The sequence below is a fragment of the Theropithecus gelada genome, chromosome 4, assembly GCF_003255815.1.
Source record: "Theropithecus gelada isolate Dixy chromosome 4, Tgel_1.0, whole genome shotgun sequence".
NCBI lineage: Eukaryota > Metazoa > Chordata > Mammalia > Primates > Cercopithecidae > Theropithecus > Theropithecus gelada.
In genome coordinates this window covers 88,473,183-88,491,448 of record NC_037671.1, presented here as the reverse complement: position 1 = coordinate 88,491,448, position 18,266 = coordinate 88,473,183, and the positions used below count along the sequence as shown (strand labels likewise).

The window sequence follows — 18,266 nt, the reverse complement described above, 5'->3', positions numbered from 1 at the left end:
CTGACACGTCTCACTTTGGCTACCTAAAAAAATTCTTGCCTGTTTCACTTCCTACCTTGCCTGGTATAAACAGCAGCAGTTCTAGGAAATCAGCAAGGGCTTTGCTGCATGAGAATACAGTGATACTTAGAGACCACGATGTGAGGCAGGGGTATCAGGTTGGAATGGGTTAGCACGCCTGACATTTTGGCCTTGCCACTGTGGCAAGAAAAGCCTTTAATTATGCGAAGAGAAGACCAAATGCATCCCAACATGTTTGCACCAGTAAAAACTCAGTGCCCCACCTTTTCTATGGTCAAAATCTTTTCTCTCTCCTTGTATTTTTGCTCCTGTCATCTAAGGTATGATATAGTTGAGAATGTTATGATGACCACAGTGCAGGAAAATAAAAAAAGTATTATGACCCAAGGTAGAAATCAACAGCTTAAAGCTAAATCAGCATTTTTTGAAAATAACATCCTTGATGACCCAACAAGTTCCAGATATAACCAGAGATTTATGAAAGACACTGGATGGCCTTCTGCCCATGCATATTTAGTTATTTCTTTGCAAATACTGTTCTTACTGTGTGTTTGCCAAGTTTTATGACATTATACATAGACCCAAAGAAGACTAGAAGCACTTTAGTAAACCACACTGTAGCACAGCTGAAGGTTTGAAATTTGAATCACACTCTTATAACTACAGTTATTAAAGGTGAATTTGGAAGAGGTTATAAGTGCAAACACTCCAAGATTCTGTGTTCCCCACAAAAGTTCTTATTTCTTAGAGTTCTACTACATGAATTAGTGTTGCAACCATTTCTAAAAATAGTTTTCAACTGTATTATCAAAGGGCCTTTTCCTAATAGCTGTTGGAGGACAATTTATATGGTCCTTTCTTAGAGAACCGCCTTCTCCAAAGACCCAAGAGGACAGCCCACTCTACTGTGTGACTCCATCCTAGCCACCACTGACTCACTCAGGATTGGCCACTTGATGTCAGAGGAGCCAATCAGAGTCCATCTCTAGATAATCTGAATGAATAGACTCAGAGCTGAGTTGGCTGATGGCCATGTCTCAATAATAGCATGGTGCCAGAGTAAACTCTTTCTGGAGGCCTCCTTTTTCTTAGATTCTATAAGATCTGTGTTTTCCCCCAGCTCCCCATCTTGAATAGATCATTTTTCCATGTCATATTCACTGACCAAGAGAAATTAAGATGAGAAAAAAATTAAGTTTTTAACCTCCATTTTTCCTTCAATAAATTTGGTCATTGACACACATTTCCAGCAGGTCTTGCCCATACTCACTGATGTACGTGTGTGCGTCTCTTTATGCTGAGACAGGACACAGGCAAAAATCCCCTTTGAGGCATTTTGTACATTGACAGGAAGTGATCACTTGAATAATAGACAGGAAGTGAACCATGATAGGAGAACCACCCCACACTCCCAAACTCTAACTTGCTACTGAGAATGGGCCTCAGAGCAGGTCTTCAAGAGGAAGTTCTCACCACCACAGAGACCAAGATGCAGCTAAAACGTGCTGGGAGAGCATCTACTGCCCTCCCATCTCACAGCTTATACTTTGTGGATTTCTAGCCAGACAAGCTCCCCTGCCAACTCAACCCAATAGAATGATGGTTTCTACTCACATCATCCTGGACATCGAGGTCGCAGCCAGCCTTCAGCAAGATCTGGACCACAGGAAGATGGCCCTTATTGGCAGCAAGATGCAGGGGAGTCCGGCCATGCTGTGAATGCAAAGCGAGCAATGATTTCAGAACAAGTCATCAAAGCTACTCCCTTGGGAGACAGAGGGCCTAGAGCAAGGTTTGCATGGGGGCTTTTGGATGACCACTCCCTCCTGCCCCTTTGGATTGGCAGGAGATTCTTATGGGTTAACCAAAATTCAAGTTTGTCTCAGTTAACATTGGCTATTGTCATTGTAATCAATGAACACGATATGCTCAAAATGTGAAGATTTCCTTTAGTGCATTATTTCTACTCTCTACTCATCAGACTATCAAGTAGCAAAATGAGGGGTTTTGTGCCTTCTCTTAATTTCTCACTGGTGCTAATACTGAGGAATGATGAAGTGGCCATGATGAATCTGGGCAAGAGGCGGGAGAACAGCAAGATGTCATGGTCATCAGCTCCAGAAGAGTCCAGTTAGTAACACCTGAAAATTAAAACTGTTGATTGAACTGATTAGGAAAGGTTCTTCCTCTTTTTTTTTTTTTTTTGAGACACAGTCTGACTCTCGCCCAGACTGCAGTGCGGTGACACCATCTCGGCTCACCACAACCTCTGCTTCCCAGGCTCAAGTGATTTTTCCTGCCTCAGCCTCCCAAGTAGCTGGAATTACAGGCACACGCCACTATCACCTCGCTAATTTTTATATTTCGAGTAGACAGGGTTTCACCATGTTGGCCAGGCTGGTCTTGAACTCCTGACCTCAAATGATCCACCCGCTTTGGCCTCCCAAAGTTCTGGGATTACAGGCATGAGCCACCATGACTGGCCGGTTCTTCCTCTTTTTAAAAACAAATTCTACTCTGGGTGTGGTAGCTCACACCTGTAATCCCAGCATTTTGGGAGGCTGAAGTGGGAGGATCACTTGATGCCAGGAGTCTGAGACCAACCTGGGCAACACAGTGAGACTCCATCTCTATAAAAAATTTTTCTTTTTTTAAAATTAGCTGGGCATAGTGGCATGTGCTTATAGTCCCGGCTACCTAGGAGGCTGAGGTGGGAGGATCACCTGAGCCCAAGAGGTTGAGGCTGCAGTGAGTTGTGACTGTACCACTGTACTTCAGCCTGGGCAACAGAGCAAGACCCTGCCTTAAAAAACAAACAAACAAAAACACTAAACTAAAATTATGAAGTATTTCAACCACTAAAAAGTGTAAGTAATATTCTAAACTTCACATAGCCACCAACTATTTCAGGAAAAAAGATAAATCATTGACATTCTTTGTGAACAACTCCCAGGTCTCATTTCTCTTCCATTCCCAGAGGTAACCACTCTCTCAGATTTGGTATTCATCATTCCTTTGCTTTTCATTATATTTTTTACTACATGTTTGTAGCCACAGACAATATATATAAACATTGTGCTGCTTGTTTCAAACCTTACATAAATAGGTTTTTTTTTCTTTGAGACAGGGTCTCACTCTGCTGCTCAGGCTGGAATGTAGTAGCATGATCATGGCTCACAGCAGCTTCAGCCTCTTGGCTCAAGAGATCCTCCCACCTCAGTGTCCCAAGTACCTGGGACCACAGGCATGCGTCACCATGCTCAGCCAATTTTTTTCTATTTTTTGTAGAGATGGGGTTTCGCCATGTTGCTTAGGCTGGTCTTGAACTCCTGGGCTCAAGTGATCTGCCCACCTCGGCCTCCCGAAGTACTGAGATTGAAGCCACTGTGCCTGGCCTAGTTTTCAACTACACGATATAAATTGGCATTTTTTGTGTGTGTGTGTGTGTAACCTTATATTTTTGAGATTTTTTTTCACGTTGTTCATGTAGTTCTGCTTCACTTATTAATTATTTATTCATCCTCCTCCTGATGGGCACCCAGGCTATTGCCAGGAGGTTGCAGAACACATTAGTATGTGCACCTGAGTAGGCGTCTTAGCCCTGTTGCTGGGTCATAGAGAAGACCATTCGCTTCAACTGCCCTAAGCATGTCGGCTCCCAAGGTGCCACATCAAGGGTGACATCCAGAAGAAATAACACTTTTTGATGCGAATCAGCTTCTGTCTAGAGAACTGCCCTGCCAAACTCCTAATTCTTCCAATTCTAAAGCAAACATGTTTCCTTTGCTTTCCCCTACAAGTTTTACTGTGAAGAAACATTCAAACATCATTGAACCATGGCCCCACCCACGCTGAAGCACACCCCTAAGGTCTTCCCAAAGGCCTTTATTGATACTCTAGCAGGATACACATTTATGATTTGAAGAAAGCACTAGTTTGCCACGGGTAATGGGCCATGAGCCATGGAGGAAAACAGAGATAACAAACAAGGGATCTTAATTTCTCCCCATGAAATGTGACCAAAGCACTAGAATGATTCAGGAAAGAGGTCAGAGCTTACTTTAATCACACCCCAAAAAAAGTGGGCTATAAAAAGCCTTCGTAAAAAGGCAGCATGTGAGATGAAGAGTGACCTTTCTCTGGTGGTGACTGTGCTCAGCCGTGTGCTCCCCATCTCAATTCTTCCAGTGAAATCATAACTGATCAGACAGAGTGGCATGACCAGGTTCCACTGGCTGGGCCTGGTCCTCAGCTCCATCTGTCACCACATATCCTTGTCAAGGACTTCCTGACATTGAGTAAAGTGCCCTTCACAAAGTTTCCTAAGACATTCTGAAACAAAGGGGGGTTCATCACATGAGGACAGAGAGGTGTATGCTATGAGAGAGGTGACAGCATGGTGGGACACAAGTGCTTCTGGGCAGCTGGAAAATACAGACCAGCATGAAGAAAAGCTGCCTGGGGAGGCTGGAAAGGGGCCAACAGACCCAGGAGTACTTTAAAAATTGAGATGGTGTTCTTGCTTTGTTATCCAGGCTGGAGTGCAGTGGCATGATCTTGGCTCACTGCAACTTCCGCCTTCTAGGTTCAAGCAATCCTCTCGCCTCAGCCTCCCAAGTGGCTGGGACTATAGGTGCGTGCCCCACCCCCGGCTAATTTTTGTATTTTTAGTAGAGACGGGTTTCACCATGTTGGCCAGGCTGGTCTTGAACTCCTGACCTCAAATGATCCTCCTGCCTCAGCCTCCCAAAGTGCTGGGATTACAGGTGTGAGCCACGTGCCTGGCAAGGGGTTCTTTTTTGTGTCTCAAGAGATCCTCCTGCCGTGCTTGGGATCTCAGATGCCCGAGTACCTCCTGGTACTCTGACCATGGAATTCCCAGCTCCCAGAACCATGAGGAGAAAATGTCTGTTGTTTAAACTACTTACTCTATGTTACCTTGTTAGAGAAGCCCAAAAGGATGAAGACGGGTTCAAAGAAGATCACTTCTGGGAGGGCACTTTAGAAATTCTAAATTACAAACAGGATAGGCCTAGATTGGAGACACCTTTTTAATCCAAAGTCAACAAAGAACCACCAGTGGAGACACAAAAGGCCAGAGGCATCAGAGCTTAGTTTGAATCCCAGCTCTGACCAATAACTCCTGTGTCATTTGGTGCTTAATCCCCTAAACTAAGCCTGTTTTCTCATCTGTAAAACAGGAATAACCTCTGCTGCCCACTCCACAGGCTTGAAATAAGGACGAGGTAACATCCACCATCCAGCATGGGTTTCCCTTCCCTCCAGCTGTCCTTAGCCCCCAACCCAGAGTACACCCCAACTGTTCCCTCTCCTCTTCGACACCCCACACCTTTGCCTTCGCAAAGACCAGTGAGATATTTCCAAAGTCAAATGGATCTGGGTGAAGAGTTGGATCTCTTCCAACCAGAAGGGCTATGGCTGGAGGGTCCAGGTTCCCATCAGCCAGTCCTGGCCCGCTTGTCCACTTCCATTTTTGAAATGTAAACTGTGGTTCCCAGTCTCCGTGTCTCTTCTTGGAAGGGCGTTCTTCACTGAGAACACCATTCTCCAAACTGTGACTTCCCTGATTCTCCAGCAATGCTCCTGGCCTCCCACAGCACTCAGGCTTCCTGTCAGCAAGGTGATGTGACATCCTGAGAGCTTCAGGAGCTGAGCTACAACAATGGCACAGGAGTTTTTCTGAGGAGGGGCTGTGTTCCCTGCTCATGCTTGGCTCCTTTTCTGGCCTCTGGTTAAAGTACAGCAATAGCAAAGGCAGTAACAGGTTTCCTATAGAAGCTGAAGCTGTTTCCTTGGTCCCTGGGGCTATCCTAGCACAAGACCCACCCTCTTAAACACACGCCACCTGCCAAAGGAGAAAAGCAAGAAAGCAGCAGACATGTACTTGGTTTTCCAGAACATTCTGTAGTAAATAGCAACAAAAATAGAGCCCTTTGGAGAAGAGGTTGCCCCTATCCAGCACACAGGAATGCCCCCAGGCATGTCTGACTAATGGGAAAGGCTGGAACCCCTCTAAGGGTAAGGGAGCAAATAAAAATTGATCCTTAGAGGCAGCTTTGAATGACTTAGACTTAAGGATGCAACTGCTCTCATTTCCATTTCCGTGCCCCTAGGACTGGCCGCTGGAAGAAATGGGAACAGGAAAAAAGGCCATGTATTATGAATGACAAGAAGTTTGGGCCAGGCAAGGTCATTCACGCCTGTAATCCCAGCACTTTGGGAGGCCAAGGAGGGTGGACCACTTGAGCCCAGGAGTTCTATAGCCTGGGCAACATGGCAAAACCCCATCTCTACCAAAAATACAAAAATTAGCTGAGCATCGTTTTGTGCGCCTGTAGTCCCAGATACTCAGGAGGCTGAGGAAGGTGGATGGATTGAGCCCGGGAAATCAAGGCTGCAGTGAGCTGCGATTGCACCATTGCACTTCAGTCTGGGCGACAGAATAAGACCCTCTCTCTGGGAAAAAAAAAAAGAAAGAAAGAAAGAAAAAAAAGGGAAGAATTTTTAAAGCATCAATTTGCCCTGAGTCCTACCCCAGTTATCCTGAGTCCTACCCCAGTTATCCTCAAAGATCAGTTCAGCTTAACTCAACCCAGGCCCTGGTGAGCCCAGCGAGACCAATAATCGAGCAGAGCAAGAGACAGCAGCGGCCAGAATTTATTGAATGCTTGGGTCCATTTATTGTGTAGAAGGCACTACGTTAAGAATTTTACACATGTTCGCTAATTCTATCCTCCCAATTATCCTATGAGGTGGACACTATTATCGAGCCCATTTCATAGATAAGGAAACTGAGGCATGGGAGATTCTGTCACTTGTTCTAAGTTATACAGCAGGTAAATGGAGTCTGGATTCACCCCTTAAGCCATCTGAGCCCAGCTGCCTGCTTTCCCCACCACTCTGTGCGCTGCACTGGTTGTGTTGGGGGTGAGGGTAGGAGCAAAATTCTTCCCTGGCAGAGCAGGGGCTTCATGTCTCACCCCTAGGAAGCTCCCAAGTTCTTGGGTGTTTTACCTTAGCCCAGCCACTAACCTCTGGGGTTTGTTTAAAAATAACCTGATTTTTTTAGAATCTCAAGGACAATGAGAGATGTTTTCTATTTTCTCTGCATATGGCTCTCCTGGGGAGGTTGGTCTGTTGTCCTCGCTCTCTATTGGTGCGTAAGCCTCTCCCTCCAGAATCTCTGATCAACTCGCTGTGGTGAGGCCCAGGCAGTTTTTATACAGCCTCCCCAGGTGACTCTAATGTGTGACCTGGTTGAGAACCACAGGATGGGATGAGGAGGGGCCAGGATAAACCCTCCCTGGACAGCTGCAGGTCCTTAGGCTAAACCTGCCCTTCAGGCCTGCTCCAGCAAGGGCCATACCTCTTTCACATTCTTGTTGATGCTCTTGTCAGCCTATCAATATAAAACACCTAAAATACTACCTTGCCGCAACCTACAGCTTCCCAGATCTTCAGAGTATATAAGCAATGTAATGACATTACTAAAAATATGGAAAAGAATATCCTCTGTAATTCCACAACCCAGTACAACTATTATCATTTTTATCCAGTCGTTTTCAGTGCATCTCCAGGTGTGGTTGGAGGTTACGAACCACTGCCTTCAACCCTTTAAAGGTGCTGTTCCTCCAAGGGGCCCTGGTATCAGGCTGGGCCATCTGAGGCCGGCAGGGGTGAGGAGAAGAGGCAGTATCCACTCCGACTTCCTGCATCTCCCTCTGATCCAATCAGGAAGAGGCACAGACTCAGACCCTCGCTTCCAGGGAACCGAATCAAAGGGTCTTGAGATGTTGCGAAGCAACAACCACAAAAACGTGTCCCCACTGTCAACACCACTGAGGCACTGGCCCGGGATGGTGATTTGTTCAGGCAGGCTGAGCCCTGTGGATCTAACTCCAGCATAACTGCTGCATGGGAACATCAGAGTGACTCCGATTCCAGCAGGTAAGCCATAAATTACATGGAACAAGTGATCACAATGATGCCCAGAATGAAACGGTCCCTGCTATTCACTCTGAAGAGACCAACTCCCACTTGGGAGTGGGAACCTTCCAGGAGGAGGATTCCCGTTAAGATAATGATCTCCCACCACTGAGAATGACAAGGGAGCCCAGCCAAAGGTGATTGGCTTAAAAGAAACCCTGAAAGGAAGTGGAGGTGTTTTCGTTCCCAGCAGGTGTCAGACTGGCGTTCAGCCTCCTTCCTGGACTCTCCCGGTAGACCAAGCCGTTAGGTTAGAAATCCCTCCCCAGGAGGGGCCAGGACTCTTGGAGGGAGGCGAAACAGGGCCATTTGAGAACTACAACCTACAGAAACAAGCCAGTCAACTGCCCCTGCCACTGACTGCATGGGGCCTGGGAGCCCAGGGCCATGACCCTGGTCCATCATCACTCCAGCCAGGAGGCAGGTTGGGTCCCAGCTCCTCGCTCCTGCTTCAGTATCTTGGACCCTACTTACTAAAGGGCAGGACTTTCAGACCAATAGTACCTGTCCCAGGAATGACAAGTCTAACAGAGTAGGCCTGGACAAGGCCTGGCCCGACAGAATGCACCTGAAAAGTGAGAAGGAAAGTTGTGGTGCTTAGCCGTTCCTGGAACACCATTTTTTTTTGAGACAGAGTCTCGCTCTGTCTGACTCAGACTGGAGTGCAGTGGCACAATCTCAGCTCACTGTAGCCTCTGCCTCCTGGATTCAAGCAATTCTCCTGCCTTAGCTGGGAGGCAGCTGGGACTACAGGTGTGCACCACCACACCCAGCTAATTTTGTATTTTTAGTCGAGATGGTGTTTCACCATGTTGGCCAGGCTAGTCTTGAACTCCTGACCTCAGGTGATCCACCCGCCTCAGCCTCCCAAAATGCTGGAATTACAGGCGTGAGCCACCGTGCTTGGTCTCAATGATATTCTTACGACCAGATACGACCAGAGTCAAAAGGAGACCTGGGGCAGAAGTCAAAGGAATAAAAGGGCAGAAACTCTGAACGAAGGGAGTAGGGAAAGGTCGTATAAAGGAATTGAGACTCATTGGCTCAAACAATAAAACAATTTAACCATCTTAACTAGGGACTATAACAAGGAGGGCAGCTGCATGACGTGACCCACACAAGAAGAAATGGTGTAATGGGAAGAATATAGGTTAAATTAGTGTAATCATTTCATAAAGCTTCTTCAGGAGACCCATGAGAAACTGGATCAGGGTCATGCAGTCTTCTTTGAGTCAAGTCTTTTGAGTCAGTCTGCCTATATTATCTGTCGCATTAAGAGAGAAGTAGTAGGAGGCAAGAAAGTTGTAACACTACTAAAATAAGAGTGGCACATATTTTACAAACATAACGTTCAGAATGGGAAGAGTCTTTGAGAGTTTCATTTGGCTGAAGAGGTGAAATGAATTCTCAATGTCTCCAATCTTATTTTTGGCAGAACTGCAATAGCTGGAATTCTGGTCACTTGGCTCCTCGTTTAGATTTTAAATAGTGGAAGACCCCACCAACTTTTCTAAGTGTCTCAAGGGTCCTTTTTATCACAGATGGTGTTCCCTGAGAGCTTCAACAGCCTGGAATGGTGTAAATTTTGGTCAGAAAAATTCAAAGTCCTTCTCAGGCTTATGATTCAATGAAGACAGAGTTATGAAGACATTCAAGAAAACATGGAACACATTCAAGGAAAAAACTGAAAAAGTACCATCGATCAAAGAAAATAAAACTTTACATTTAAAAACAATTTATAGTTTAAGAAGCTTTCAGAGTTTTCTTTCCTTGTTGCAAATGTGTTTTATCTACTTGTCTACTTACATGAGTGATACATCATATCTTAATCAGACAATAGGTGACAAGAAATGGCAAGGGAATAAATTCCTTGGCTGACACAAATCAGGATCCAAAACAATCTCAGATTGAAATAGGCCAATTTTAAAAAGACAAAATGTAATGGGGGCAGATGGTAATTCCTGCACTGGGGGCCAACAGTCCCATCACACAAGGATGGAAGTATTAGGATGGTCCTGTAAAATAATAATAATCATAAATTATATGGAGAGGTGATTTGAAATGTATATTGTTAGGAATCAGTTATTCCTAACAATTGGGTTTAATTGATAAGATAATTCCTTTTTTGTTTTTTGGGACGAAGTCTCGCTCTGTCACCAGGCTGGAGTACACTGGCGTGATCCCAGCTCTCTGCAACCTCCACCTCCCGGGTTCAAGCGATTCTCCTGCCTCAGCCTCCCAAGTAGCTAGGACTATAGGCATGTGCCACTGTGCCCGGCTAATTTTTGTATGTTTAGTAGAGACGGGGTTTCACCATGTTGGCCAGGATGGTCTCAATCTCTTGACCTCGTGATCTGCCTGCCTCAGCCTCCTGAAGTGTTGGGATTACAGGCGTGAGCCACTGTGACTGGCCTTTTTTTTTGAGACGGAGTCTCACTGTGTCTCCCAGGCTGGAGTGCAGTGGCATGATCTCAACTCACTGCAACCTATGCCTCGCAGGTACAAGAGATTCTTCTGCCTCAGCCTCCCAAGTAGCTGAGATTACAGGTGCCCGCCACCATGCCCAGCTAATTTTTTTGTATTTTCAGTAGAGACAGGGTTTCACCTGTTGGCCAGGCTGGTTTTCAACTCCTGACCTCAAGTAATCCACCCACCTCAGCCTCCCAAAGTGCTAGGATTTTAGGCATGAGCCACTGTGCCCAGACAAGAATTCCTTTTGAGGTAACTCAGTAACTTCTAGAAAGATCCACCAGCAAGAAGGACCAAAATATTTCAGGCAACGAAACTGGCTATTAAGGATTCCATCATCTTCTACAGTATACTTGTCCCTGAGTGGTTGAGTGGTAAGGCATCAGTTAATGGCCCACACACTCCTCACAGGTGGTGGCCCAGACTATATTTTTTTTCCCCCAAGACAGTCTTGCTCTGTCGCCCAGGCTGGAGTGCAGTGGCACGATCTCAGCTCACTGCAACCTCCACCTCCCGGGTTCAAATGATTCTCCTGCCTCAGTCTCCCGAGTAGTTGGGATTACAGGCATGTGCCACCACGCCAAGCTAACTTTTGTATTCTTAGTAGAGATGGGGTGTCACCATGTTGGCCAGGCTGGTCTCGAACTCTTGACCTTGTGATCCATCCACCTCGGCCTCCCAAAGTGCTGGGATTACAGGTGTGAGCCACTATGCCCGGCCAGACTACATTTTTCAATGTGTTGACACTGACAGAGCACAGCATGGTAGGCCAATGCACGATGAACTATGGTTGGATATAAGGACTGTTCTTGCTTCTCTTCTGGTTTCTAACAAAAACCAGAAAACAAGAATCACTGCCTTTTCAGCAACCGTTAATATAATCATGTGTTCTTCTCTTTTAATTTGTTGGTTTAATGAATTATGGAACCATCTTTGCATTCCTGGAACCCACCTGGTCACACTGTATTATTCTTCTCATAAATGCTGCATTCTATTAGGTAATGTTAAAAAGAATTTTAAAAATCAATATTTATAATTGAGATTGCTGTTTCTTGTTCTTATTTATCTGTTTTTGACATTAAGATTGTGCTGACTATGTGAAAAAGTACAGCTTTCTATTTTGTTCTGTGCTTTACAATAATTTAAATAACATTGGATTTTTTGTTGTTGATAAAATATAAAACAGGACCATGAAACCATTTGGCCCTAGTTTTTGTTTTGTTTTGTTTTTTGAGACGGACTCTCACTCTGTCACCCAGGCTGGAGTGCAGTGGTGCGATCTCAGCTCACTGCAACCTCCGCCTCCCGGGTTCAAGCAATTCTGCCTCAGCCTCCTGAGTAGCTGGGACTACAGGCACACGTTGCCAAGTTCAGTTACCTTTTGTAATTTTTTACAGATGGGGTTTCACCATATTAGCCAGGCTGGTCTCGAACTCCTGGCCTCAAGTGATCCACCTGCCTTGGCCTCCCACAGTGCTGGGATTACAGGTGTGAGCCACCACACCTGGCCGGCCCTAGTACTTTCTAAAAGTTGCATCTTTAATCGTGTTTCCAATATTTCCTATGCTAATTAGACTAAGTTTTCTGCTTCTTCTTGGGTCCATTTTTTTGTGTGTGATTTATAAATTTGTGGTCAAATACGCATATACATAAAATCTACCATTTTAACAACTTTTAAGTGTATAATTCAGCGGCATTAAGTATATTCATGATGTTGTGCAACCACCCCCACCATCCATGTCTAGGACTTTTTTGGGGATTAAATTCCTCACGTTCTTCTTGCCTTACTGTGGTGGCTAGAACTTCCAGCACTGTAGTGAATGAGCAGACATCCCTGTCTTGTTCCTTATGACAGCAGGAAAACATTCAGTCTCTCACCACCAAATATGATGTTAGCTCTTGGTTTTTTTTAGATGTTCTTTATCACGTTGAGAAAGTTTTCCTCAATTTCTGGTTTTCTGAGAGTTCTTTTCCCAAATGGATATTTGGTTTTGTCAAATTCTTTTTCTGTACCTGTTAATATGATCAGATGATTTTTCTTGTTTAGCTCGTTATGGACTAAATGCTTGTTTCTCCCTAAAATTGGTATTTTGAAGCACTAACTTGCAATATGTTGGTATTTGGAGATGGGGTCCTTTGGAAGGTAATTAGGTTTGGATAAGGAAATGAGGGTAGGGCCCCGATAAGATTAGTGTCCCTATAAGGAGAGGAAGAGAGACTAGAGACCCCTCTCTCTGCCACACAGAGAGAAGTCAGCCATCTACAAACCAGGAAGAGAGCACTCACCAGGAACTGAATCTGTAGGCACCTTGATCTTAGACTTCCCATCCTAAAAAACTGTGAAAAATAAGTGTCTTTGTTTAAGCCACTCAATATGTGGTATTTTGTTATAGCAGCCTGAGCTAAGGCACTTGTTGATATGGCAGATTACACTGATGTTGACTCAGTCTTGCATACTTGGAATAAATTTCACTTGATCATGGTTTATAATTCTTACACATTGCTCAATCAATTGGCTAAAAGCACACTAGGTAGAGCTGCTACCTATTCACCCACGTACCCTAAATTATTGGCTTAACAAGGAAACATGTAACAGCCCACTCTCACTAGAAACAAACTGATTGGCCTGCTGAGAAAGAATTTTCAGTGTCCCGACAAGTTCCTGGCTTAATTTATTTTCTGAAACCTAAGTCATTATAACTTAAAAGAAAGAAAAGAAAAAGAAGACAACTACTAAGAGGGCCTCAGGGAATTCGCCAATGGACGCACTGAGCAGAGGCCCAAGTGGGCAGCTCAGTGGCTTTGAGAGCTCCTTTCCTCTTTGGCTTCTTCTTTTCACAGCACTACCAGGGTGTGGATGTGGAGAATCACCCATGCAAGCCTCACAACATGCTGATTACTGGCCTGGAAACCAGTAATCCTCCAACGCATTTTATTCAAGAAAGATACAGGTATTTAGGGAGGATTTTTAAACGCTGACACCCAGCTGTGCCACAATATTATAATGTCTCGTCTAGAGTGGTTAGGACCTACTAAATATATGTTTTTAGGGAGTTTTACTAGCACATAATCTGGGTTATAAAGCACTCAGCTGTGTAGTTAAGACTTACTTTTAAGTGCAGACTGCTAAGGCAACAGGATACAATATGGACAAATCACGGTGGTGGCAGATGGTGGATGGCTTGCTGATTGAACACTCAGGGGTTGGCGGGGCCTCTGGGCCCAAACTCCCACCAAGCCTACCTAGAGTTGAGGAGAGACGCAGGCAGCAAACAGGGCCTGCCTTCACTGCCACTGAGAACCACTGTAAATAAGGTGGGCCTTTACAGAGGGCAGGAGGAAAAGATATTGTACTTCTGCATAGGCAGTGAGGGGCAGGACAGAGCAGCCAAGAGATTCAGGACGAACTCTTACCTAGATTCTTTAACAGCAGCCTAAAAGCCTCTCCTAAGATGACTGAGTTAGCTTTGGGGGCCCATCCCCAAAGTTCTGAGGCTTGTTCTCCTCAATTACAGCGTGTCTGACCTGCCACACCAATCTTCCATTATCCCTCTCATCTGAGGCGCTGCCTCTTTTCCTCCAAAGAGCATCTCCTAGGGACACCTACCTACCTTTGCTAGAAACATGAGTCGCTGTGGCGCATGCCTAATTACCATCCTTATCACAGTAAGTTAACACTTAAGACTCATATTATTGACCCAATAATTTTTCATGTGTCATCTCATAGACAAGCCACACGACAATTCACAGCATACCTTTGCCTTCCCATATTTGAGACATTTCTTTCCTGCTGATAAAATTGTCTCTAGTTTGAATCATGGCATTTAGAATATCAATATTTCATGGTATTCTACAAAGAGCAGCACAACTTCCAGATGTCTAACCACTGTCTTGGCCCAGTGCTCAATGGACAGTGTTGTCCTGCCCTGCATGGAAGGCTCTGAAACCTCAGGGGGAAATACCAAGAGCAGTGAGAGGTTCTCTGTCTTGCTGCTCTGAAAAATCCCAAGCCCAGGCCATACCCCAGACCAACTAAACCACAGCCTCTAGGTGTGGGCCTGGGCATCAGTATTTAAGGCTCTAAAGGGGGTCACATGCGCAGTCAACACTGAGAACCAGTGTTGACTTTTGTGCCTCTGAGGACAGCTGCCTCAGGTGGGGAGATGGTCTTCATGATAATAACAACTCCCATCCGTTGAGCTCTTTCTACATCCTTAATTACACTGTTCTAAGCACTTTGCATGGATTACCTCATATAATCCTCACCACATATCCTTGAGGTAAGTGCTGTTGTGCTGATTTTACAGACAGGAAATGAAGGCTCAAGGAGGCTAATAACTTGGGCAGTGTTGAAAAGATGGTAAATGTGATTCATTGCCTCTACTCTTGGTAAGGAAAAATTGTGAGAGACTTTAAAATGGATGACAAATTCATAGAGACAGAAAGTGGAATGGTGGCTGGCAGGGGCTGGGTGGGAGGGAGAAAAGGGGAGTTCGTGTTTAATGGGTATAAAGTTACAGTTTGGGAAGATGAAAAAAGATCTGGAAATGGATGGTGGTGATGATCACACAACTGTGTGAATGCAATTACTGCCACTGGATTGAACAGTTGAAAATAATTAAAACGGGGCTGGGCGCGGTGGCTCATACCTGTAATCGCAGCACTTTGGGAGGCTGAAGTGGGAAGACTGCTTGAGCCCAGGAGTTCAAGACAGCATGGGCAGCATGGCAAGACCCCATTTCCACAAAAAGTAAAAAAAAGTTAGCCTGGCATGGTGGTGCATACCTGTGGACCCAGCTCTTTGGCAGGCTGAGGTGGATCTCTTGAGGCAAGGAGTTCAAGACCAGCTTGGTCAATTAATATAGCAAGACTCCACCCCCACCATCTCTACAAAAAAAATTTTTTTTTAATTGTCTGGGCCTGGCCTGACAATTCTCCTTCAAAACAGTTGTAACATCTTACTAGTTTCCTCTTTAATTAATGAGTTAAATAAAATGTTAGCATATGTTCATTTTATAACTTTCTCACAATTAGCACCATATGTCAATTTTCCCCAGAGATTTTTTAATGATAAACTATAAAAGCCTAAGTTTTCCCAGTTGAGATTTTCTTCCCACAGGGTTATGCTTCTAGCTATTGTAGAACACAAGCAGATTTTCTGTTTGACCTGCCATGTAACCATATACCCTCAATGCCCTGTTTGTTTCAGTGAAGAGACACCTGCTCCACACAGCGTGTGGATGTGCTAACTCAGAGCAGAACCAAGCACTACAGCAGCCCTGCATGGGCTCCTGCCCTTGCTCTGGATGTGAGAACACACTGGGGTACTTGGGGTCAGAATAAAAGACCCAGGTGTCTTGGGAGGGAACTCCGTTTTCCATTTGGGAATGGGGGATGGGGAAGGGGAGGAGAGGTGTGGAGATCCCCTCTTCTATTCCCCTCCCATCAGCCACTCCCCCACTTTTCTCTTTGATTCCCAGGCAGCTGGCCCCAGACTCAACCCAGAGAAAATTCTACGAAACGCATGCTGAAGTGAAAAGGAACCGAGGCCACACAGGCCAAATGCACCTTAGCAGAGAGCTCCTGGAGAGAAGGCTAGACAGGTAAGATGAGCTCAGATGGTGAAGGGTCAGGAGAGGCAGCAGACAGAGCCCAGGGTACCACTGGCATCATGTGTTTAAAGGTCAGTCCCGTCGGGCCCCTCACACACTGCTGGTGAAGTGTAGACTGGCACAACCTCTTTGCAGAGCAATTTAACTCTAGCTGTCAAAATTGCAAGGGGATGCATGCTCTGACTCAGAAGTACCACTTAGAGAAATCTATCCCCCAAATATAATCGTACTGTGCAATAAAACCTCCGAACAGAGTCACTGCAGCATGCTTTGTAAGGGCAGGAGATTAACATAATCTAAATGCTCATCAATAGGGGATTGGTTAAGCCAATTAAAATGAAGGAGAGTATAGTATCCCACAATTTGTATAAAATGGGGAAACACACAGAGCTACATCTACTTGCATGTATGTACGTAAGTATCTCAGGAACAATGTAAGAAGCAGGTAAAACAGGTGCCTTCAGGGAGGGAAACACTAAGCGGTGGGGGCAGCACGGGAGGAGGACTAGGCAAACTTTGTGCCTTCTGTAGTAGAACCATTACCTACTCCAACTAAAATAAGTGTATGGGGTCCTCTGGCAGGAGCATGCTATATACAACACATTCTCCCAAGTGAAGAGTTTTACCTGACCAACCACCTTGTAAGTGTCAATTTCCCCCACGTCCTGGGGAGTGACAACTTAAAGCAAATGACTAGGAACCAGCAGGCTGGCAAACATGAGTTCAGGCTACACCATTCTGGTAAGTCCTAACATTAAACACAAACCAGGAAATCAAAAACAAAGCAAATGACCACCATGAAAGATCCTTCCTTTCCACTGCTCTCCTGCCTTGGGACACCAGTGTCGCAAACCCTGCGTGGAAGTGAGGTTTTGTCGAAACTGGAAACAGGTTTCAGAGCAGAAAGCCCAGCAAGTGGCAGCAGGAGAGTCCCCCAGTGCAGAGGCTGTTTTCACTGTGTTTCTTGAGGCCATGAATGTATACCATTTATTGACTTGCAGCGTTCCCTTGAAAGTGGCTGCCAGAAAATATTTACCAGCCAGTCATCCTCTTCATTTCTGCAAACACCATCAGGTGCTCACGCTGGGGAAAGTTACTACTTTACTACAGTGGAACTCTTTGCATTTCCCTTTTTAAAAGTTGAAAGTTTATATTGGAGTACAGTAGTTACCAGCATGGGGAGACAACACGATGCAAAACCCCCACAGGAACCACAAGCAACCTACAAAGGACTTATTCAGCCTCCCGAAGCTTCTGTTTCCTCATCTGTAACAATTACACTTAGGAGAGTTATCTTTAAAAAAAAAAAATCAAGTTTCTTGAGGTATAATTTACATTCAACAAAATTCATTTTTTTAAAGTATGCACTTTCATATGGTTGGATAAATGTATACGGCCAACCCCACAAACAAAATATGGAAGATTTTCATCCCCCCACCCAAAATTCCCTCCTGCTCCTTTGCAGTCAATCATTTCCCACCATCTCCAGCCCCTAGCAATCACTGATCTATTTTCTGTCCCTATAATTTTGACTCCTCTAGTAAGCCTGGAAGATACTAGTATGTCTGGAAATCAGGTAGCAAAAGTCCTTCAACTTTGCTGTTCAATGTTGCTTTGGCTATTCTAGGTCTCTTGCATTTCATATAAATTTTAGAATCAGCTTCTCAACTTCTACTCCAAAAAGCTGATAGTTTTATTAAATGTTGGACATTGAGCTAAACACTTTGTCATCTCATTTAGCCTTTTTTTTTTTTTTTTTGAGACAGGGTCTTGCTCTGTGGCCCAAGCTGGAATACAGTGGCACTATCTTGGATTACTGCAGCTTCCGCCTCCTGGGTTTAAGCGATTCTCCTGCTTCAGGCTCCTAAGTAGCTGGGATTACAGGTGTGCACCACCACACCAGACTAATTTTTGTATTTTCAGTAGAGATGGAGTTTCACTAGTCTCGAATTCCTGGCCTCAAGAGATCCACCAGCCTTGGCCTCCCAAAGTGCTGGGATTACAGACTTGAGCCACCGCACCCAGCCTTCATTTAGTCTTGATGGCAATCTCATGAAGTCGAGATTATCCTCATTTTTCAGATGAGAACAATGAATGGCCTTGGACCACAGCTCTTAGCATTGTTGCATTCTCAGAATCCCCTCAGTGCCTACTACA

The 18,266-nt window shown here is 45.0% G+C and overlaps 1 protein-coding gene across 4 annotated transcripts in view; it reads right to left on the bottom strand.

The window, feature by feature from the left end:
* ANKRD6 (ankyrin repeat domain 6) overlaps nt 1-18,266 on the bottom strand; it is a 202,799-nt gene that overhangs the window by 36,617 nt on the left and 147,916 nt on the right. For all 4 annotated transcript variants that reach the window (XM_025384541.1, XM_025384542.1, XM_025384543.1 and 1 more), the window contains exon 3: nt 1,636-1,734. In XM_025384541.1, the coding sequence (XP_025240326.1) occupies nt 1,636-1,734 (99 nt within the window). The remainder of the gene's footprint in view (nt 1-1,635; nt 1,735-18,266) is intronic.